The 26,069-nt window shown below is 31.1% G+C and overlaps 1 protein-coding gene across 1 annotated transcript; it reads right to left on the bottom strand.

The window, feature by feature from the left end:
* Positions 1-23,070: 23,070 nt before the first annotated feature.
* LOC139892316 (protein BRASSINAZOLE-RESISTANT 1-like) lies at positions 23,071-25,092 on the bottom strand. Its single transcript, XM_071875374.1, has 2 exons — positions 24,679-25,092; positions 23,071-24,005 (listed from the first exon to the last, which is right to left on the bottom strand). The coding sequence occupies exons 1-2, from the start codon at positions 24,943-24,945 to the stop codon at positions 23,310-23,312; spliced, it is 963 nt and encodes a 320-aa protein (XP_071731475.1). The 5' UTR covers positions 24,946-25,092; the 3' UTR covers positions 23,071-23,309.
* Positions 25,093-26,069: the final 977 nt, after the last annotated feature.

The raw sequence follows: 26,069 nt of genomic DNA, 5'->3' as shown, positions 1-26,069 counted from the left end.
TTGCTGAACGACTTGTGTACTAGCTAGAATTATCTTCACAACTATCTTGTATCAAAGTTATTGTGTGCTATATTTCATGCTTTATGTAAAATAAGCGGTATTGTAAGTTTGTAAAATATTGTATAAAAGTTTGAACGCGAAATATTATTACAATCAGTTTTTCATATAGAATTGTAGTAGTTGAATTGTATATTAGCTACTAAGTATGAACTTAACGGGTAGGTACTACCCGAATTTAAACTTATAAAACGCTAATATGAAGAAAAAGCTTTTATAAATGAGTTCATATTATGCTACGAAATACTATTAACTACTCTTAATATTCTGTATGATTAACTTGTTCCATTTATCTATTTTGAAGGAAATGGCACCGACTACTCGACACACCGTGAATATGAATGAAGAGGAATTCCGTACTTTTCTAGCTTCAAACATAGCCGTAGTACAGGCTGCGCTACATACCAACAATAACCTTGGATCTGGCAGTACAGGAAATCGTGTAGGATGCACCTACAAAGAATTCACTGCCTGCAAACCTTTGGAATTTGATGGAACTGAAGGACCGATCGGATTGAAACGGTGGACCGAGAAGGTCGAATCGGTGTTTGCCATAAGTAAGTGTACTGAAAAGGACAAAGTGAAGTACGCTACGCATACCTTCACAGGTTCTACGTTAACATGGTGGAATACCTATCTAGAGCAAGTGGGACAAGATGATGCGTACGCACTACCGTGGTCAGCATTCAAGCACTTGATGAACGAGAAGTACCATCCCAGAACCGAGGTCAATAAGCTCAAGACAGAACTTAGAGGGTTACGAACCCAAGGATTTGATATTACCACGTATGAAAGACGATTCACAGAATTGTGCCTATTGTGTCCGGGAGCATTCAAAGATGAGGAAGAGAAGATCGACGCGTTTGTGAAAGGATTACCAGAAAGAATCCAAGAAGATATAAGTTCACACGAGCCCGCCTCCATACAACAGGCATGTAGAATGGCTCACAAACTAGTGAACCAGATTGAAGAAAGAATTAAAGAACAGACTGCTGAAGAGGCCAATGTGAAGCAAGTCAAAAGAAAGTGGGAGGAAAACGGTGATAAGAATCACCAATACAACAACAACAGCAATTACAACAATAATCGCAACAATTATCCCAACAATCGCAACACCAATCGCAACTACAACAAACGGCCCAACAACAACAACAACAACAACAGCAACTACAACAATCATCCCAACAACAATAATAACCGCAGCAACAACAACAATCAGAAGCAGCTATGCCAAAGGTGTGAAAAGTATCACTCGGGGTTCTGCACCAAATTTTGCAACAAGTGTAAAAGAAATGGTCATAGCGCGGCGAAGTGTGAGGTCTACGGACCAGGGGTTAATAGAACGAAAGGAACAAATGGTGTCGGAACGAGTAATGGCGGAGAAAGTAGTGTCGGAGCAAGTTATGCCAATGTAGTTTGTTATAAATGTGGAAAACCGGGCCACATTATTAGAAATTGCCCAAACCAGGAGAACACGAATGGACAAGGTCGCGGAAGAGTTTTCAATATTAATGCAGCAGAGGCACAGGTAGACCCGGAGCTTGTTACGGGTACGTTTCTTATTGACAATAAATCTGCTTACGTTTTATTTGATTCGGGTGCGGATAGAAGCTATATGAGTAGAGATTTTTGTGCTAAATTAAGTTGTCCATTGACGCCTTTGGATAGTAAATTTTTACTCGAATTAGCAAATGGTAAATTAATTTCAGCAGATAATATATGTCGGAATCGAGAAATTAAACTGGTTAGCGAAACATTTAAGATTGATTTGATACCAGTAGAGTTAGGGAGTTTTGATGTGATAATCGGTATGGACTGGTTGAAAGAAGTGAAAGTAGAGATCGTTTGTTACAAAAATGCAATTCACATTATACGAGAAAAAGGAAAACCCTTAATGGTGTACGGAGAAAAGGGCAACACGAAGCTACATATTATTAGTAATTTGAAGGCACAAAAACTAATAAGAAAAGGTTGCTATGCTGTTCTAGCACACGTCGAGAAAGTACAAACTGAAGAAAAGAGCATCAATGGTGTTCCCATTGCAAAAGAATTTCCCGATGTATTTCCAAAAGAATTACCGGGATTACCCCCACAGCGATCCGTTGAATTTCAAATAGATCTTGTACCAGGAGCTGCACCAATAGCTCGTGCTCCTTACAGACTCGCACCCAGCAAGGTGAAAGAACTGCAAAGCCAATTACAAAAACTTTTAGAGCGTGGTTTCATTCGACCAAGCACATCACCGTGGGGAGCTCCTATTTTGTTTGTCAAGAAGAAAGATGGTACATTCAGGTTGTGTATCGACTACCGAGAGTTGAACAAACTTACCATCAAGAACCGCTACCCACTACCGAGAATCGACGACTTATTTGATCAACTACAAGGCTCGTCTGTTTATTCAAAGATTGACTTACGTTCCGGGTATCATCAAATGCGGGTGAAAGAAGATGATATTCCAAAGACTGCTTTCAGAACACGTTACGGTCATTATGAGTTTATGGTCATGCTGTTTGGTTTAACTAATGCACCAGCTGTGTTCATGGACCTTATGAACCGAGTGTGTGGACCATACCTTGACAAGTTTGTCATTGTTTTCATTGATGACATACTTATTTACTCAAAGAATGACCAAGAACACGGTGAACATTTGAGAAAGGTGTTAGAAGTGTTGAGGAAGGAAGAATTGTACGCTAAGTTTTCAAAGTGTGCATTTTGGTTGGAAGAAGTTCAATTCCTCGGTCACATAGTGAACAAAGAAGGTATTAAGGTGGATCCGGCAAAGATAGAAACTGTTGAAAAGTGGGAAACCTCGAAAACTCCGAAACACATACGCCAGTTTTTAGGACTAGCTGGTTACTACAGAAGGTTCATCCAAGACTTTTCCAGAATAGCAAAACCCTTGACTGCATTAACGCATAAAGGGAAGAAATTTGAATGGAATGATGAACAAGAAAAAGCGTTTCAGTTATTGAAGAAAAAGCTAACTACGGCACCTATATTGTCATTGCCTGAAGGGAATGATGATTTTGTGATTTATTGTGACGCATCAAAGCAAGGTCTCGGTTGTGTATTAATGCAACGAACGAAGGTGATTGCTTATGCTTCTAGACAATTGAAGTTTCACGAACAAAATTATACGACGTATGATTTGGAATTAGGCGCGGTTGTTTTTGCATTAAAGACTTGGAGGCACTACTTATATGGGGTCAAAAGTATTATATATACCGACCACAAAAGTCTTCAACACATATTTAATCAGAAACAACTGAATATGAGGCAGCGTAGGTGGATTGAATTATTGAATGATTACGACTTTGAGATTCGTTACCACCCGGGGAAGGCAAATGTGGTAACCGATGCCTTGAGCCGGAAGGACAGAGAACCCATTCGAGTAAAATCTATGAATATAATGATTCATAATAACCTTACTACTCAAATAAAGGAGGCGCAACAAGGAGTTTTAAAAGAGGAAAATTTAAAGGATGAAATACCCAAAGGATCGGAGAAACATCTTAATATTCGGGAAGACGGAACCCGGTATAGGGCTGAAAGGATTTGGGTACCAAAATTTGGAGATATGAGAGAAATGGTACTTAGAGAAGCTCATAAAACCAGATACTCAATACATCCTGGAACGGGGAAGATGTACAAGGATCTCAGGAAATATTTTTGGTGGCTGGGTATGAAAGCCGATGTTGCTAAATACGTAGGAGAATGTTTGACGTGTTCTAAGGTCAAAGCTGAGCATCAGAAACCATCAGGTCTACTTCAACAATCCGAAATCCCGGAATGGAAATGGGAAAACATTACCATGGATTTCATCACTAAATTGCCAAGGACTGCAAGTGGTTTTGATACTATTTGGGTAATAGTTGATCGTCTCACCAAATCAGCACATTTCCTGCCAATAAGAGAAGATGACAAGATGGAGAAGTTAGCACGACTGTATTTGAAGGAAGTCGTCTCCAGACATGGAATACCAATCTCTATTATCTCTGATAGGGATGGCAGATTTATTTCAAGATTCTGGCAGACATTACAGCAAGCATTAGGAACTCGTCTAGACATGAGTACTGCCTATCATCCACAAACTGATGGGCAGAGTGAAAGGACGATACAAATGCTTGAAGACATGCTACGAGCATGTGTTATTGATTTCGGAAACAGTTGGGATCGACATCTACCATTAGCAGAATTTTCCTACAACAACAGCTACCATTCAAGCATTGAGATGGCGCCGTTTGAAGCACTTTATGGTAGAAAGTGCAGGTCTCCGATTTGTTGGAGTGAAGTGGGGGATAGACAGATTACGGGTCCGGATATTATACAAGAAACTACCGAGAAGATCATCCAAATTCAACAACGGTTGAAAACCGCCCAAAGTCGACAAAAGAGCTACGCTGACATTAAAAGAAAAGATATATAATTTGAAATTGGAGAGATGGTCATGCTTAAAGTTTCACCTTGGAAAGGCGTTGTTCGATTTGGTAAACGAGGGAAATTAAATCCAAGGTATATTGGACCATTCAAGATTATTGATCGTGTCGGACCAGTAGCTTACCGACTTGAGTTACCTCAACAACTCGCGGCTGTACATAACACTTTCCACGTCTCGAATTTGAAGAATTGTTTTGCTAAAGAAGATCTCACTATTCCGTTAGATGAAATCCAAATCAACGAAATACTCCAATTCATCGAACAACCCGTCGAAATAATGGATCGTGAGGTTAAAAGACTTAAGCAAAACAAGATACCAATTGTTAAGGTTCGATGGAATGCTCGTAGAGGACCCGAGTTCACCTGGGAGCGTGAAGATCAGATGAAGAAGAAATACCCGCATCTATTTCCAGAAGATTCGTCAACACCTTCAACAGCTTAAAATTTCGGGACGAAATTTATTTAACGGGTAGGTACTGTAGTGACCCGAACTTTTCCATGTTTATATATATTAATTGAGATTGATATTTACATGACTAAATGTTTCCAAAATGTTAAGCAATCAAACTTGTTAAGACTTGATTAATTGAAATATGTTTCATATAGACAATTGACCACCCAAGTTGACCGGCGATTCTCGAACGTTAAAACTTGTAAAAACGACATGACGATATATATATGGATATACATATGGTTAACATGAGATTATGATAAGTAAGTATCTCCATAAGTATATTAACAATGAGTTATATACGTATAAACAAGACTACTAACTTAAGGATTTCGAAACGAGACATATATGTAACGATTATCGTTGTAACGACATTTAAATGTATATATATCATATTAAGATATATTAATATATCATAATATCATGATAATATAATAATTTAACATCTCATTAGATATAATAAACAATGGGTTAACAACATTAATTGAGATCGTTAACTTAAAGGTTTCAAAACAACACTTACATGTAACGACTAACGATGACTTAACGACTCAGTTAAAATGTATATACATGTAGTGTATTTAGATGTATTAAAATACTTTTGGAAGACTTCAAGACATATATTAAAACACTCATACTTAACGAAAATGGTTACAGTTACTTTTCCATTCTTTTCTTTCATCAAGAATTCTAGTCGTATTCTTACTCGTATTATACACAGCTTCAAAACGTACTTACTATGAGTATATACTAATAGGAACTAGCATGGAATTCCACTCTTGATTATGTCATGTATGACTAATCAATTTTAACTTCTACCATGAGCTAGTCAACTAACTAGAACTCCTTTTAACCCCACTCACCACTCACCAATTACCACTCATCATTCACTCCATTTCACTTCCAATTCTCTTTCTAATTCTCTCTCAACACACACACACTATTATGAACGTATTTTTCCAGTAGTTAATAATTATCTTCATCAAAAATCACTTCAAGAATCAAGCTATAATCATCATAGGAAGAACACTTCATGAACACTTCAAAAATCCCTTCAAGTTTACTAATTTACTTCCAAGCTTTCTAATCCATTCCAAGTAATCATCTAAGATCAAGAAACCTTTGTTATATACAGTAGATTATCTTTCTTATTCAAGGTAATATTCATATTCAAACTTTGATTCAATTTCTATAACTATAAACTATCTTAATTCGAGTAAAAATCTTACTTGAACTTGTTTTTGTGTCATGATCCTACTTCAAGAACTTTCAAGCCATCCAAGATCCTTTGAAGCTAGATCATTTCTTGTCACTTCCAGTAGGTTTACCTACTAAACTTGAGGTAGTAATGATGTTCATAACATCATTCGATTCATATATATAAAACTATCTTATTCGAAGGTTTAAACTCGTAATCACTAGAACATAGTTTAGTTAATTCTAAACTTGTTCGCAAACAAAAGTTAATCCTTCTAACTTGACTTTTAAAATTAACTACACACATGTTCTATATCTATATGATATGCTAACTTAATGATTTAAAACCTGGAAACACGAAAAACACCGTAAAACCGGATTTACGCCATCGTAGTAACACCGCGGGCTGTTTTGGGTTAGTTAATTAAAAACTATGATAAACTTTGATTTAAAAGTTGTTATTCTGAAAAAATGATTTTTATTATAAACATGAAACTATATCCAAAAATTATGGTTAAACTCAAAGTGGAAGTATGTTTTCTAAAATGGTCATCTAGACGTCGTTCTTTCGACTGAAATGACTACCTTTACAAAAATGACTTGTAACTTATTTTTCCGACTATAAACCTATACTTTTCAGTTTAGATTCATAAAATAGAGTTCAATATGAAACCATAGCAATTTGATTCACTCAAAACGGATTTAAAATGAAGAAGTTATGGGTAAAACAAGATTGGATAATTTTTCTCATTTTAGCTACGTGAAAATTGGTAACAAATCTATTCCAACCATAACTTAATCAACTTGTATTGTATATTATGTAATCTTGAGATACCATAGACACGTATACAATGTTTCGACCTATCATGTCGACACATCTATATATATTTCGGAACAACCATAGACACTCTATATGTGAATGTTGGAGTTAGCTATACAGGGTTGGGGTTGATTCCAAAATATATATAGTTTGAGTTGTGATCAATACTGAGATACGTATACACTGGGTCGTGGATTGATTCAAGATAATATTTATCGATTTATTTCTGTACATCTAACTGTGGACAACTAGTTGTAGGTTACTAACGAGGACAGCTGACTTAATAAACGTAAAACATCAAAATATATTAAAAGTGTTGTAAATATATTTTAAACATACTTTGATATATATGTATATATTGTTATAGGTTCGTGAATCAACCAGTGGCCAAGTCTTATTTCCCGACGAAGTAAAAATCTGTGAAAGTGAGTTTCATTTGCTCCCTTTTACTCTTTACGTTTTTGGGCTGAGAATACATGCAAATGCTTTATTAACTGTTTTACAATATTTATATGTGTGAGTTTCATTATTCCCTTTTTAAATACTTTTGCAATATATATTTTTGGGACTGAGAATACATGCGCTGTTTTTATAAATGCTTTACGAAATAGACACAAGTAATCGAAACTACATTCTATGGTTGAATTATCGAAATCGAATATGCCCTTTTTATTAAGTCTGGTAATCTAAGAATTAGGGAACAGACACCCTAATTGACGCGAATCCTAAAGATAGATCTATTGGGCCTAACAAACCCCATCCAAAGTACCGGATGCTTTAGTACTTCGAAATTTATATCATATCCGAAGGGTGTCCCGGAATGATGGGGATATTCTTATATATATGCATCTTATTAATGTCGGTTACCAGGTGTTCACCATATGAATGATTTTTATCTCTATGTATGGGATGTGTATTGAAATATGAAATCTTGTGGTCTATTTTTACGATTTGATATATATAGGTTAAACCTATAACTCACCAACATTTTTGTTGACGTTTAAAGCATGTTTATTCTCAGGTGAATACTAAGAGCTTCCGCTGTTGCATACTAAAATAAGGACAAGATTTGGAGTCCATGTTTGTATGATATTGTGTAAAAACTGCATTCAAGAAACTGATTTCGATGTAACATATTTGTATTGTAAACCATTATGTAATGGTCGTGTGTAAACAGGATATTTTAGATTATCATTATTTGATAATCTACATAAAGCTTTTTAAACCTTTATTTATGAAATAAAGGTTATGGTTTGTTTTAAAAATGAATGCAGTCTTTGAAAAATGTCACATATAGAGGTCAAAACCTCGCAACGAAATCAATTAATATGGAACGTTTTTAATCAATAAGAACGGGACATTTCATATATTATATTATATTATATTATTAACTATTAATTATGGGGTAATTATAGTGTTTTGATGTTGTGTGGCATCCAAAAAGATTGATTTTTAGCCATTATATAGGGTAATCTAACAATAACTTTACACAAATATATACTACAAACGATGGACAAATTACATACATATATATCTAATTATATAAGGAGTACTATAAATTTAATTTTATTTTGACGGAAAACGAGAATAAGATAAACGAAAAGAGGTGCAATTCATCCGACCTAAACCCAATCTTGATATGATATGAACAACTACGAAAAAATAGTTAACACCACCCCAAATTAAAGAACTACTCCAAACAACACTAACAAAACAATTGCACTGACAAAACTCCATATAAATCATATCTAAGACGAACAAACCTGACCAAATTGAATGAGAAATAGACCTTGCACAAAATCAACTAAAACAATAAAAAAGCAATGAGAATAAAATTATATATGATATGTTTAAGTGTAACTCTTATGGCTATGTTTACCATTTTTATAAAAAAATAAAAATTAACACATGAGAATACCTAATTCAAATGCGATATGAAACTAGAAGAGGGGAAAAGAAATCCCATGAAAAACAATATGAAACCCTTTGAAAGTCAAAAGACAAAACTCAAGCCAATTTACTACTAAATGGAAAATCATACTTTCTTAACCCTTAAACACAGATATCTCAATGTTACCATTCCTAATATTCTTAGAGTTAATTAATTTTACCCGGTACTTTTGCAAACCGAACATATTTCCCTCCAACCGAAGTTTGATTCACGGTCAAAAAGTCATCATTATCAACAACATCCTCATGATCAAGCACCACAACATCCATGTATAAACTTTTAGCTTTAAACTTCTTTATGAAATCTAAATGTATTGTCTTTCCCTTGATCATATTATTTTCATCTTTGCCTAAAACTTCATAACAAATGAGCTGAAACGACCCGTTCATATACATTATAAACGATTCACAATAGTTGATTACATTGCGAGGTATTTGACCTCTATATGATACATTTTACAAACATTGCATTCGTTTTTAAAAGACAAACTTTCTTTACATCGAAAATTGACAGGCATGCATACCATTTCATAATATCCACTATCCAACTATAAATTGATTTAATAATAATCTTTGATGAACTCAATGACTTGAATGCAACGTTCTTCGAAATATACTATGAAAGACTCCAAGTAATATCTTTAAAATGAGCAGATGCACAGCGGAAGATTTCTTTAACACCTGAGAATAAACATGCTTTAAAGTGTCAACCAAAAGGTTGGTGAGTTCATTAGTTTATCATAATCATTTATTTCCATCATTTTTATAGACCACAAGAATTTCATTTCCAGTTCTCTTAAATATACGTCCCATGCATAGAGACAAAAATAATCATTCATATGGTGAACACCTGGTAACCGACATTAACTAGATACATATAAGAATATCCCCTATCATTCCGGGATCCTCCTTCGGACATGATATAAATTTCGAAGTACTAAAGCATCCGGTACTTTGGATGGGGTTTGTTAGGCCCAATAGATCTATCTTTAGGATTCGCGTCAATTAGGATGTCTGTTCCCTAATTCTTAGATTACCAGACTTTAATAAAAAGGGGCATATTCGATTTCGATAATTCAACCATAGAATGTAGTTTCAATTACTTGTGTCTATTTCGTCAAACATTTATAAAAACGCATGTATTCTCAGTTCCAAAAATATAAAGGGAAAAAAAGGCAAATGAAACTCACCATACTGTATTTCGTAGTAAAAATACATATAACGTCACTGAACAAGTGCAAGGTTGGCCTCGGATTCACGAACCTAAATTAATTATATATAATTATGTGTTGGTCAATATTTGTCTAACAAATTAGGTCAAGTCATAGTGTACCACAATCCTAATGCTCGAGACTAATATGCAAAAGTCAACAAAAGTAAATTTGACTCAAAATAATTTCCAAAAATCTATACATGATTAATATATAGTTTAAATATCGTCGTTTTATATTTTAAAATATTTTTAAAAGATTTATTAGAGTAAATAATATAATTTATTTATTAATAAATAAAATTTTATATTAAATTTATATAATATAATATACTTTTATATATATTAAGTAATAAAATTTATAGGGTTCATTTAATATCATAAAGATAATATGATAGGTATTATTAAAGTAAGTTATTACACGTAGTAAAATATGTTTGTATCACATATTTATTTGATAAAATAATATCTATAATGATAGTAAGTAAAAGTTGTATTATTTTGTAATAATAATTATTATTATAAAAATATCAATATTTATAATTACTAAGATGACATTATGATAAAACGATAATTCTAATTATGATAACTTTAATATTTACGATAAATTTTTAATATTATCTTTAAAATAATAATTCTATTTAAAATTATAATAATAATGATATTTTATAGTAACAATGACATTTCTATTAAAATGATAATTTTCGTTAAAATGATAGTTTTAATACTAACGATACTTTTAATAATAATAGTAATGATAAAAATAATAAGAATGATAATTTTATCTAAATCAATATCTTATAATATTTTAATTTCATCATTATACTCTTACTCATTATTTCCTACTCGTTTCATTTAATAGCTTTTAATCGTCTTTTATATCGTGTTCATAATAATGATAATAATAGTAATCAAAATAATTAGGTGTTACAAATATTTGTTTTAATTACACTAATATTAATAATGATAGTTACTATAACATTATTAACGATAATACTAATAATTATCTTAATGATAATATAGTAATAATAATAATAACAATAACAATAACCATTTTTAAATAATGATATATACATTAATAATGATAATAATAATAATAATACTAATAATAATAATAATAATAATAATAATAATAATAATAATAATAATAATAATAATAATAATAATAATAATTGGATAATAATAATACTAATTATAACTTTAACGATGATAATGATTGTAATAATAAAAAAAATAACAATTTTTAATGATAAATCCCTTTTATTGATAAAGATAATAATAATGATAATAATAAGATAAAACTAGAACGACGATAAAAACGACGATAATAATAATCATTTTTAATAAAAATATCGAAAATTCAATTGATTATAACTTCTAATCCGTTCATCGAAACCATTCGATATCTAAAGGAAAAGTCCTTAATTTTTCGCTAGCTTTCCAAGGACATGCATATCTTATACCTTATCTCAACCGCAAGTGTAACTAATTCAATATTCAACCTAACCTGTCTAAGGGCAATATCAAAAGTACAAGCATGCATAATCTTAAATACTCGAGCACTAGTCAGGGATACACTATTAGTATGTAAAAGTTAAATTATGAGTACTCACGTATCAATATTGAGATTCAATATTGCAGGAAAGGTACGTAGGCGCAACGGAAATGATAAACACTATATTAACCTCACGAGCATACCCATGAACCATACTCAATCACCTCCATAGCTATAACCCATAATTTCCTTAATCTTATCCTACTCGAAAAACAATTTTGAAATCACTCGGACAGCACTCCGTCGTAATATTTTATGTATACTAATAATATCTTGAAATAATACGGAGTAAATATATATATATATATATATATGTAAATCGATTGAGAGAGTTTAGAGAAAAATATTTTCAAGTTTCTATGAAATAATGAAACCTATTGAATTCTATCTATAATAGATTTTTAAATTATTAAAGTGAATTATTAAAGTATGAATTATTAAAGTGAATTATTAAAGTATGAATTATTAAAGTGAATTATTAAAGTATGAATTATTAAAGTATGAATTATTAAAGTGAATTATTAAAGTTAAAGTAAAGTAAAAATAAAGTAAAGGTAAAGTTTAAGTATAGTAAAAGTATAAAACTATGTACGTATAATACGCGTATAAATATATATAATATTAATTTAAATCGTTATATATATTTAATAAAATAAAATAAAAATATCGTTATCTTTATCATACTAGTTAAGTAATGAGTTGTCAAAAGTGGTTCTAGATATTTATAAAAGTTATATACTTTTTAATAATAAAGTTCTTTTTAAACTGAAAACGTTTTTGTACGTTTGAAACTAAATAGATCAATCAAGTCTTTATGATATTCAATCTTCCACTATCCTTTGTCTAGTTCTCAATGATTGACAATTTGTTCTTATTTATAAATCACTTTACCATTTTCCGAATATTGTTAAAATGGAAAGATTTCTCAAATCAACGTGGGCCTTTCAACAGAGACTTGTAATCATAATTCAATATATCTGATAATTCAATCATTTGATCTTATCTTCTAATTCCATTGATAAATATTTTGAAACAGATACAATCATATAAAGTATTTAATCTAATATTTTGTTTACGTTTCAAGTTATAATATATATACACATATACATATATAATCATATTCGTTTAATGGTTCGTGAATCGTTGGAACTTGGTCGAGGTTGAATGAATGTATGAACATAGTTTAAAATTCTTGCAATTTAACTTAACAAATATTGCTTATCGTGTCGGAAACATATAAAGATTAAAGTTTAAATTTGGTTGGAAATTTTCGGGTTGTCACAGTACCTACCCGTTAAAGAAATTTCGTCCCGAAATTTGAGTGGAAAGGTCGTGAATGATAATAAGTATGTTTTCATGATGCATACGGGCTAAAAATTAGAGTTTTATCATCAGCGAATAATTTGGATAAACAATCCATTTATATGAAGAGTACGAATGAAGCTAACATAGAAGAGTGAAATGAGTAAGTGTAGATTCATCTTATCATTTGACGTAGATATGATTGATTCCCAGATTTCAAGGGATTTGAAGAAAATCTTCTTAATAAGATTTGACTCTCCGGTAATCAAGGGAATTAGGATCCTCTTTAAATGCGATCGTCCATTTTAATTGTTCTGTTGGAGATTTTCTTATAAATTCACCTCTTTCGTTTCCTTACAACTCACACCTTCTGTTGATGCATTTTATGCAAGTCCCTAGACATCTACCCACGTCCATTGCAGGTACAATAGTTTACAGGCCACCATGATTGCTCGTTATTATCCTATCCGTATTTGTATGTGGTTACAGGAACTGCAGGAACGAGATTTAGATGTTTCACTATGTTAGACTTAGTCAGACGTACGAGTGAAGCCTCACTAATACAGCTGACAGGCTCATACGCACGGTTGATGCTGAGCTAAGTCACAATTACAACCTAAATGAGAAGACACAAGTGAGTGATCACCCGTACGGCTGATGAAGCCAACTCGTACATGTGATGAATGAATCGTATAGGTGAGTCAACAGCAGGGGTATATAAAGTCTTATGTTCTTCATTTTAGGTTAAGCCTTTCATTTGTTACACACACTCAGATCTAGTGAGCTCCTCCGATTCTCTCTCAGTCCAAATCACCCAGGTGGTGAATAATAGCTCTAGGTGTTGATCTAATCACACTTGGTTTAGTTGTGGTTTGACTAAATTAATCAAAAAAAACTTAACCTATTCACTAGAGGGTTTGATTCACTTATTCCGCCATTGTGTGAGTTAAATCTGTTGATTTCTAAGTTTTAAATCTGTTGATTTCTAAGTTCCTAGTCATGTTTCATCACCTTCTATTCTTTTCCCCTCAACTCATATTTTAAAGTATTCATCAATATGCTCCATCCAGTTCTGATTCTCAATATACTTCTAACTTTCATATCGGTCATTCTTCTTTTTCATCTACCGCCGGAAGAATCTATTTACTTCTACTATACTCTTGGGTTTATAGTGTTTCTAGTTCTCCCGTGTCTTTATATTGCTATATGCATCGATATATATGGTTTATAATTTCTGATTTGTCGTTTGGATTTATATGTTCCCTTATATTTCAAAGTGTCTGCTTCTGTCTTCTATAATCATTATCATTCACAGTTAATGCTCTCTTTTATTTGCTGCAATTTATACCCCAATTTCTATTTCGGAGTTTTGTCCTTTTGTTTCTTCTTCTTGCGATTAAGCACCGCTTGTAATGGTCCAGAATTCACAGATATGAATTTCGGAATGAACATTGTTAATGTTCTATGAAGAAAATTGTGATGGCACGATCTTGACTTGTCAAATTACTAGAATACCTTGGAAAAGGCCGAATCATCAAGAAATATTTTCTTGATATTTTAGAGGTTAAATAGAATACAAGAGTCGTATAACATGGCACATGATGATGTTATGATCTGTGGATCATCACATTCCATTTAGAAACTCAGCATGACTTACTGTAATATAATCACATTGATCAAGTGTCATTATATTATATTAATTCATGCTTCAGTTCCCAACATTACTTCAAAATAATCCTATTTTAAACTTGAATGTTTCAGAATTTAGAAACTAAAATAGTTTCTTTTATGATATAATACAGATAGCGCGAAGAGGTAAATGATTTCAAATAAGAAAAAATTAAGAAAATATCTTCAGAAATATGGAGGATATTTATAATGAAAGATATGATGATATTTTAGAATTTCTAATATCAGAGGATGATGAAGAATATTGTCCGCAGGGGTTTAGAGTCAGGAGCAAGGTATTCGTTAATGACTTCAGCAGGTACTGAATCATTTGGATCCTTTGAAGTCAGGTTCAGTCTTTGTAATTTGTCCACAGCCTCCTTCCTATTTTGCTCAATCCGTTTTCCAGTTCCAAAACTTCTCTTTTTCTGCGCTTTGCCAGCACACTTCATCATTATCATCCAACTTTTACCGTTTAAAGTCATTTATAGTTTTTGCTGCTTCATCAGCATTTTTTTTTTCCATTTTCGAAGAACCAATTCGTAGTTCGGAGTATTTTTCAGAAACTTCACATTCAAATTAAGTCCAGAAGATAGACATTATATATACACATATAACTGTTGGCGTAGACATCCTGCGAGATTTCAAAATACTGATTGCTAATTCCCAATGAATCGTATGGCAATTCTCATTACAAGATGCGAATGAGTAAATGATGGGGTTTCAATGAATAATTATAATGACTTTTTGGAGAGGCTAAAGTCAAAGGGTAATGAAGTTGTTGGTACATCTGCTAATAATGTGGTGGAATGTAAAAGGTTCCCTGGTAACGATGGTGTATATCTCCAGGTTATAATAAGGTTAGTCTGACTGAAAAGTTAAAGTTGACTTGCTGGAGCTGTGACAAACTGGCTACTTTAAATAGGAGTCGCAAAGTTATTTTTGCTAATAAATGCCAAAGAATCTGACGCGGATACGTTGTTTAAACTTTTACTTTGGTTTCAAGAGTTTTTCGGGTACATAACTGTGGGTAACATGTGGTTGGATCATCATCTCGATTGCTCATCATTCGAAGTGTCTTCAGAAATTTTCGAAGGGTTTGAACACAGATTGTAATCGTTAACATACATTTGATGTTCTAACACAGTTTTGAAGTCAAAATATAGCTTGTGAAAGATGTAAGGATCTAAGAGTGATGATTTTGGTCATATCTCAAGTTGAATTTTGAGATTTCAAAATCAGAATATGTAATTAAATTTTGAATGAGTATGGTTGTTTTGATTTCTATAAAAGAATGTATATTGTTGTGAAAGTAGGGAGTATAATGGATGATTTGCTGAATTAGATTCGAAGAATGTAACATATTAATTGTGAATTTATATATCTCTCGGGTATTACCTACCCGTTAAAAAAAATTTCACAATTAATATTTTGTACAAAAGAATTTTATTACAGTCTTTATGAAAAAATATATATGTATATTTTCTTCAAATGTAACATAGATTTAATGAGTTAATGTTAAATTAAACTCATTTGATTTACGGTTGAAACTAGAATTGAATAATCCCTAAAGGCTTTAAAAAGTACATAACTTTTACGCAGTATTTCTTTAATGACATTGAAATATGAATCAATACTTCGTTATTTGTTGATGTATGATGTTCGGTTCGTGGAATTCTTGTGAATTTCGCAAAGTACGAATGATGTTATCTGAAAAGTTTCGGGTACATCGATGATGAAGTGTAAAATCAAATATATACTTGATTTATTATGAATTGGAATTTGTTGAATTGCGACAGAGATTGTAGTTAACGCTGGTTAAGTTGCGGTCGAAGGACGTACATTATTGCATATTTGTAATATGAATTAACCGAGTAGTTAAGATTCACACACAATAGCTTAGCGCGGAAAGATTTATTTCAAAATATATATATATATATATATATATATATATATATATATATATATATATATATATATATATATATATATATATATATATATATATATATATATAAAATATACATATAATTTCTTCAGAGGGAATGAGTTAATTCTTCATAACTCGTTGATACAATATATACGTTATTGATTCGTAATGATGTCCACAGTGATTCTTGAACTGACGGAGTTTGTGATGTTATCGGTGTTGTTGATTCGGATGTTGACTGTACTGACGATGCTGGTAACGCTGATGGTACTGTTGATGCTGTTGGTAAAGCAAGTTTAGCTTGTTAATCACACACCATTTTTGTCAGGGTTTCTACTCTTCCTTCTATCATTTTGGTTCGCTTAACTGATTTATGGTTAGGGCTAGATTAGATAATCTCTAAGACTTTAGAGATTACATAATCGCCGCGGAATGTTTCTCCAATGAAGTTATGAATTAATACTTCGTCAGTTATTGTTGTTGGTACTCCTTGGTATCTATGGTGCGTATGACGTTGATGCTCGTGGGACAGATTGTGAAGTTGAGGTTTACGACGCGATTGTGGTTGGAGGCGGTAATGGTACTGTTGGCGTTGATGATGGTGGTATTGGTTATGTTGCTGATGCTGCTGCTGGTGTTTATAATCTCTGCACCATATTCTCCAAAGCCACTACCCGAGCGTGAAGCTCGTTGACTTCTTCTATTACACCGGGTGATTGTCGGTTCGGACGAGCGGATAAATAAAATCTAAAATTTGATGTAATATATAATCGTGACGAGATACTCTGGAAATGAGCGAGAAAATGGTGTTTCGGACAGGTTCACGGTAAGTGCTTCAAGTTCTTCGTCAAGAGGGCAATGTGGTGGATGGAAGGGATCACCTTCTTCTTGTCTCCAATGATTGAGGAGGCTACGAACCCATCCCCAATTCATCTAGAATAGGTAATGACTGATTGGTTGATCTATTCCGGTCACACAGCTTTCGGAGCTTGAATGGGATTCCATTTCGGAATCTGAGTGACTTGAACTGATGACGAATTCCATTTCGTACGATTGGATAAAAGATTTTTTTTTTCGATATGAAATGATTTTGGCTAACGGATGGTATTCTAATTACATAGAATATATATATATATATATATATATATATATATATATATATATATATATATATATATATATATATATATATATATATATATATATATATATATATATATATATATATATATATATATATATATATATAGATCAAAAGATTTCGTAGATTACGGAGGACTTTGCGGGATATGTCAGGCAAAGTTTAAAGTAACAGATACGATAAGATATGATTTAGTAGATATGCTAAGATATGAATTTTTGTCTATACACTATTCATGCAATCAATGCAGCAAGACGTGTCTTAGACTAAAAATGATAAGCAGGTAATTTCCTGAGGATGATAAGTAGTTAATTTTTGACACAAAATGATAAGCAAAACTTTTGACATGCAGACACGGTCGAAGTCCAGACACACTAATGCATCTTATCGACTTATCAGTTAGACACACTAATGCAGATCTGGTTCGCTAAGACCACCGCTCTGATACCAACTGAAAGGACTCGTTCATATACATTATAAACGATTCACAATAGTTGATTACATTGCGAGGTATTTGACCTCTATATGATACATTTTACAAACATTGCATTCGTTTTTAAAAGACAAACTTTCTTTACATCGAAAATTGACAGGCATGCATACCATTTCATAATATCCACTATCCAACTATAAATTGACTTAATAATAATCTTTGATGAATTCAATGACTCGAATGCAACGTTCTTCGAAATATGCTATGAAAGACTCCAAGTAATATCTTTAAAATGAGCAGATGCACAGCGGAAGATTTCTTTAACACCTGAGAATAAACATGCTTTAAAGTGTCAACCAAAAGGTTGGTGAGTTCATTAGTTTATCATAATCATTTATTTCCATCATTTTTATAGACCACAAGAATTTCATTTCCAGTTCTCTTAAATATACGTCCCATGCATAGAGACAAAAATAATCATTCATATGGTGAACACCTGGTAACCGACATTAACTAGATACATATAAGAATATCCCCTATCATTCCGGGATCCTCCTTCGGACATGATATAAATTTCGAAGTACTAAAGCATCCGGTACTTTGGATGGGGTTTGTTAGGCCCAATAGATCTATCTTTAGGATTCGCGTCAATTAGGGTGTCTATTCCCTAATTCTTAGATTACCAGACTTTAATAAAAAGGGGCATATTCGATTTCGATAATTCAACCATAGAATGTAGTTTCAATTACTTGTGTCTATTTCGTCAAACATTTATAAAAGCGCATGTATTCTCAGTCCCAAAAATATAAAGGGAAAAAAGGCAAATGAAACTCACCATACTGTATTTCGTAGTAAAAATACATATAACGTCAGTGAACAAGTGCAAGGTTGGCCTCGGATTCACGAACCTAAATTAATTATATATAATTATGTGTTGGTCAATATTTGTCTAACAAATTAGGTCAAGTCATAGTGTACCACAATCCTAATGCTCGAGACTAATATGCAAAAGTCAACAAAAGTAAATTTGACTCAAAATAATTTTCAAAAATCTATACATGATTAATATATAGTTTAAATATCGTCGTTTTATATTTTAAAATATTTTTAAAAGATTTATTATAGTAAATAATATAATTTATTTATTAATAAATAAAATTTTATATTAAATTTATATAATATAATATACTTTTATATATATTAAGTAATAAAATTTATAGGGTTCATTTAATATCATAAAGATAATATGATAGGTATTATTAAAGTAAGTTATTACACGTAGTAAAATATGTTTGTATCACATATTTATTTGATAAAATAATATCTATAATGATAGTAAGTAAAAGTTGTATTATTTTGTAATAATAATTATTATTATAAAAATATCAATATTTATAATTACTAAGATGACATTATGATAAAACGATAATTCTAATTATGATAACTTTAATATTTACGATAAATTTTTAATATTATCTTTAAAATAATAATTCTATTTATAATAATAATAATAATAATGATATTTTATAGTAACAATGACATTTCTATTAAAATGATAATTTTCGTTAAAATGATAGTTTTAATACTAACGATACTTTTAATAATAATAGTAATGATAAAAATAATAAGAATGATAATTTTATCTAAATCAATATCTTATAATATTTTAATTTCATCATGATACTCTTACTCATTATTTCCTAATCGTTTCGTTTAATAGCTTTTAATCGTCTTTTATATCGTGTTCATAATAATGATAATAATAGTAATCAAAATAATTAGGTGTTACAAATATTTATTTTAATTACACTAATATTAATAATGATAGTTACTATAACATTATTAACGATAATACTAATAATTATAATTATCTTAATGATAATATAGTAATAATAATAATAACAATAACAATAACCATTTTTAAATAATGATATATACATTAATAATGATAATAATAATAATAATACTAATAATAATAATAATAATAATAATAATAATAATAATAATAATAATAATAATAATAATAATAATAATAATAATAATAATTGGATAATAATAATACTAATTATAACTTTAACGATGATAATGATAGTAATAATAAAAAAAATAACAATTTTTAATGATAAATCCCTTTTATTGATAAAGATAATAATAATGATAATAATAAGATAAAACTAGAACGACGATAAAAACGACGATAATAATAATCATTTTTAATAAAAATATCGAAAATTCAATTGATTATAACTTCTAATCCGTTCATCGAAACCATTCGATATCTAAAGGAAAAGTCCTTAATTTTTCGCTAGCTTTCCAAGGACATGCATATCTTATACCTTATCTCAACCGCAAGTGTAACTAATTCAATATTCAACCTAACCTGTCTAAGGGCAATATCAAAAGTACAAGCATGCATAATCCTAAATACTCGAGCACTAGTCAGGGATACACTATTAGTATGTAAAAGTTAAATTATGAGTACTCACGTATCAATATTGAGATTCAATATTGCAGGAAAGGTACGTAGACGCAACGAAAATGATAAACACTATATTGACCTCACGAGCATACCCATGAACCATACTCAATCACCTCCATAGCTATAACCCATAATTTCCTTAATCCTATCCTACTCGAAAAACAATTTTGAAATCACTCGGACAGCACTCCGTCGTAATATTTTATGTATACTAATAATATCTTGAAATAATACGGAGTAAATATATATATATGTAAATCGATTAAGAGAGTTTAGAGAAAAATATTTTCAAGTTTCTATGAAATAATGAAACCTATTGAATTCTATTTATAATAGATTTTTGAATTATTAAAGTGAATTATTAATGTATGAATTATTAAAGTGAATTATTAAAATATGAATTATTAAAGTGAATTATTAAAGTATGAATTATTAAAGTGAATTATTAAAGTATGAATTATTAAAGTTAAAGTAAAGTAAAAATAAAGTAAAGGTAAAGTTTAAGTATAGTAAAAGTATAAAACTATGTACGTATAATACGCGTATAAATATATATAATATTAATTTAAATCGTTATATATATTTAATAAAATAAAATATAAATATCGTTATCTTTATCATACTAGTTAAGTAATGAGTTGTCAAAAGTGGTTCTAGATATTTATAAAAGTTATATACTTTTTAATAATAAAGTTCTTTTTAAACTGAAAACGTTTTTGTACGTTTGAAACTAAATAGATCAATCAAGTCTTTATGAGATTCAATCTTCCACTATCCTTTGTCTAGTTCTCAATGATTGACAATTTGTTCTTATTTATAAATCACTTTACCATTTTCCGAATATTGTTAAAATGGAAAGATTTCTCAAATCAACGTGGGCCTTTCAACAGAGACTTGTAATCATAATTCAATATATCTGATAATTCAATCATTTGATCTTATCTTCTAATTCCATTGATAAACATTTTGAAACAGATACAATCATATAAAGTATTTAATCTAATATTTTGTTTACGTTTCAAGTTATAATATATATACACATATACATATATAATCATATTCGTTTAATGGTTCGTGAATCGTTGGAACTTGGTCGAGGTTGAATGAATGTATGAACATAGTTTAAAATTCTTGCAATTTAACTTAACAAATATTTTTTTTTTTTTTTTTTTTTTTTTTTTGAAAGGCAATGTTAGTGGTTAGAGTTAATTCACGAAAATCCCCCCCCCCCCCCCCCCCCCCCCCCCCCCCGAGACTCGAACCCTTGGTCTCCTCGAACACCATGTTAACATGGTGACCAATGAGGCAAAGCCCCATTGGCAACTTAACAAATATTGCTTATCGTGTCGGAAACATATAAAGATTAAAGTTTAAATTTGGTTGGAAATTTCCGAGTTGTCACATGAGCACTTTAACAAAGACCGAGATAATTCAAAAACACACAACATAACAAACAAACAAGAACATGCCACCCAAATCGAACGCTACTAACAACTAACCACACTAACAAACCCTAAAACCAAATAGAAAAGAAACACACAAAAACAAATAACATTTCAAAATATGGACAACCAAAGAGGGGCCGTGTCGGAAAGCAAAAAAAAATCTTCAAATCAAGACGAAATTAAAGACCACCAAACCACAAAAGGAGACTACATATTATTATCTATGAAATTGATTATTACTATGAATAAAATGGGAAAATAAAGCCCGCACGTTGTGACGATGGGCAAACTTTTTTGTTCAAAAAATAACTTTTTCTCATATATATATATATATATATATATATATATATATATATATATATATATATATATATATATGTGTGTGTGTGGGTGTGTGTGTGATGACATCAGTATAGCGTCAGCACTGACGTTGCTTACGGTTCATAATGTTTAAGTATTAGTATACGTGTTTACATTATTTATTTTTATATATTATTGAATATTGAAAATATATTCTAAATATTATGAGAAATTATAACTTTTTTATATATACATCATGTATATACATATATTTATTTGTAATTCAAATTTATGTATTGAAAAAATTATTTATATTAATTAAAGAAATTAAATAAAGAATATATTTATCTAAAAAGTACAATCCTTTAATCGTTTCCTAAAAAAAAGTTGAGTAATTAAGAAAAATTTAATAGACAGTGACTCCTATAATAGGAGTCCTTTTTCCATTTATACAATGGGGTCTTTATGTATTTTAGTATGATATGATATGACATATCCAAACGTTGAGATGAGTAGAAAGAAAATGACCATCACATGTGATTAAATATATACAATTTTTAATCACAAATACGTAGTACCATTTTTCTTATCTAAAGTTCTAAATCATGGAGATTTAGGGGAAATAAACAATTTTTTCATTCTTTTCAAAGATTGCACCTTTACAGAACACAAATGAAAGCAACAACTCTGACAAGAAAGCAAGAAACATAACATCCATTGATACTTTTGGATCAAAACTGGTGAAAAGATCCAGTCTTTTTCACAAATGTAAAAAGGGTTGCAATCACTTGATCAAAAGATAAAAAAAATAATCCAAATTGAAATTGAATTCCCTTTACTTCTACCAGTTTAATGTGCATCTTCAAGAAAATCACTTGTATGCTAACCTCTAAATTTTGAAAACTGTAGAATAAGCATCAACATAATACACACATTACATTTTTGCAATCCCACTTCCAAGCGTAAGCTCAAGATCATCCAAACCGACATCATGAATCCTTTCGCCTTCCCAGGCTTTCACACCTCCATTTTCAAACTCGAAATCAATACCTTTTCCTTTTTCGGAACCAAAATCTTTAGCAGCAGTCACAGGAGCAGATGGTTTAACCAGGTTAAACGTTGGCGAGTTTGGGTTAGTCAACATGGGCTCATAGTTCTTGAACCTAACCCATTGACACGAGTCAATGGTTGAGCAGTCAGACTCATCACATTCGGGTATAGTTGCAGGAGTAAACCGTTGGTACCTTGTAGGACTTGTGGGTGCAGAAGAAGCAAAAAATGGTAAATTGAATGATGAAATCGATTGTTTGGCAAACGATTCCCAGTTGAAATTGTTGGGTTTAGGGCATTTTGAAGTTGGAGATGATAGCGGTGGGGTCACGGGGGCACTGTTTGAGATACGAAGAGGTGGGAGTGAAGATGGGATCGAGTTGTGAAGATAAGCAAACGGGTTTTGGGTCGAGTCGAAGTTTGATGGGCTTGGAAACGATGAAGACGACGGGCTGCATTGATATGATGGAATCGGACTCACAAATGATGATGATTGCGGGCTCGGTTTTTGGGAAGAACATGGTGTAGTGTTGTTTGATGTACCTCCTGTTTCAATTGCAGGCAATGGTGGCCTTGAACCCTGTATAATTATAATCAAGACTTTAAATTTATAAACTTTATAGCAAAAAAATCAAATCTTTAAACCACACATTATGTACTGGTGTACTACTAGTAATAAATTTGGGGAAATTGAAGGTAGCAATTTAAGCATTTAGAATCAACCCCAACCATTGATTCAAAATAATTGTTTATAGATTTACATAATTAAGTAAGGAAGGTACAACTGGAAAGAAAAAAAAAAGCTAATTAAACTCTTATACTTGATAAAAAAAATCAAATTTTTCAACAAGAATTATATGCCTTAATAAAGACATTAATTTTCGGAAGTTAAGGTACCATTTATGAATTTAGAACCAACCCCCAAATCCCCAAAACATCAATTCCAACAAATTTTCTTTACTAAATTAATAAAAATTAATAAACCAAAGTACAACAGGAAGAGCAAGTTAACTAAGCTCTTAAATCACATGATCATATCTACACATTAAAACCCTAAATTCAACAAATTTCAAAAAAAATCAGAAGGAAAAGAAAAAAACAATAATTCAATATCAATCGATTAATTAGTAACAAGACATTTCAGTACATCATAAAAACTCTAAATCCACCAATTCCAAGTTTTAATTTTTATTAACATTTCAACAAAAAAAAATATTAACCCAAAATAAAAATAAAAATAAAAAAGTAAATACCTTGCGAAAGGTGGTACCATCAGGAAGAACAACCCAACCAGCTTCTTTACAAAGAGCTTTTAAAACCTCATTATTATCGCAATGTTTTGGTAAATTATAATTCCCCTGTGCTCTCAATCCATTATAAATATTCGCCGCAATTGCTCGCCGGCGTCTCTCTCTCCGGCGATTATTCTCTTTCTCTCTCCACGACGGCTTTCTCCGACCTCCGCCGTCTGCCGCAGCAGCCGATGATGATCCTCCTCCTTCTTCCCTCATCATTTCCATCTGAAACCCTAACCCCAAAATTCACACACACTTGTATAATACTGTATTTCTACACACCAATTATATATACTCTGTGTTATATAAAATTGTGATTACAAGAGAATGATGATTACGTTGTGAAGTGTGTGTGGATTGGTTCACAAGAAAATTGCTTCTCCCCAACCCAACCCAACCCAACCCTTTTAATGTTGTTAAAGAATTTGTGTGTGTGTTGTGTTATGTTGTGTTTTTTTTTTTATTTGAAGTATAAAGAAAAGAAGAAAGAAAGGGAAATTGGGGGCAAGAGTCATGTGTGTAGGAAACACGAAGAGTAGCATGTGTCTGCAATCATTGTATAAACTAGGCTGGCTCTTTTTTTCTTTTTTCATTTTTTTTTTTGGAGCCATGCTTCTTTCCGTGGGTTCCGTTTTGAATGCGTGACCTATTTTGTAAAAAAAGAAATTTTTTGACATCTAACATTGAAGGATTGTTCTTTTTTGTGAAAATTGCTTCTTTTAGCGTTCCTTTTTTTTAAGTTAGTTGATCTATTTTGTAAAAAAAAATATTTTTCGACATCTTTTGGTAGCATTGAAGGGTTGTTCCTTTTATGAAAGTTGACTCTTTTATCGTTGAGGAAGGAAAAAAAATGGTAGTTGATTCTTTTGTAAAAAAGAATTTTTTTCGACATCTTTTGGTAACATTGAAGGGTTGGTTCTTTTACGAAAGTTGCTTCTTTTATCGTTAGAAACAAAAAAAAAGTGAAATGACAAAAATACCTCTGATTACAATTGATTAATAGTGTTACAGGGTTTTGTCTTTTAGATGGTATAGTAATGAATATAAATAGAATAGAATTGCATTAAATTGATAATTAATTAATTTATTTAGTATATATTTTCAGGTTGTTGAGTATTTGTTATACCCCATTTTGATATTGTTCTTTAGGTTTGTGATTTTGTGATTTTATTGGAATTATAAATTTTATAAGGTCAAATAAGTAAAAGAATTTTTCTCACAACAATACTTGTCATTAACAGTATGTTGTTCATAATGGTTAATATTGAATTTTTAGTAATAACTATTTTTTTTTTTTTTTTTGAAAAGCAAGTAGATTTAAACTAATAAAACGAGTAATTACAAAACAA

Source organism: Rutidosis leptorrhynchoides, chromosome 2 (genome assembly GCF_046630445.1).
Source record: "Rutidosis leptorrhynchoides isolate AG116_Rl617_1_P2 chromosome 2, CSIRO_AGI_Rlap_v1, whole genome shotgun sequence".
NCBI lineage: Eukaryota > Viridiplantae > Streptophyta > Magnoliopsida > Asterales > Asteraceae > Rutidosis > Rutidosis leptorrhynchoides.
Note: the sequence above shows the minus strand (reverse complement) of the source record. Positions and strands in the feature narration are given on the sequence as shown.

What these genes read in the sequence shown, in the direction of transcription:
- LOC139892316 (XM_071875374.1), bottom strand. Translation starts at nt 24,945, where the DNA reads ATGGAAATGATGAGGGAAGAAGGAGGAGGATCATCATCGGCTGCTGCG. An exon ending in ATGGTACCACCTTTCGCAAG is followed by an intron (nt 24,006 to 24,678) that starts GTATTTACTTTT and finishes ATAATTATACAG; the next exon opens with GGTTCAAGGCCACCATTGCC.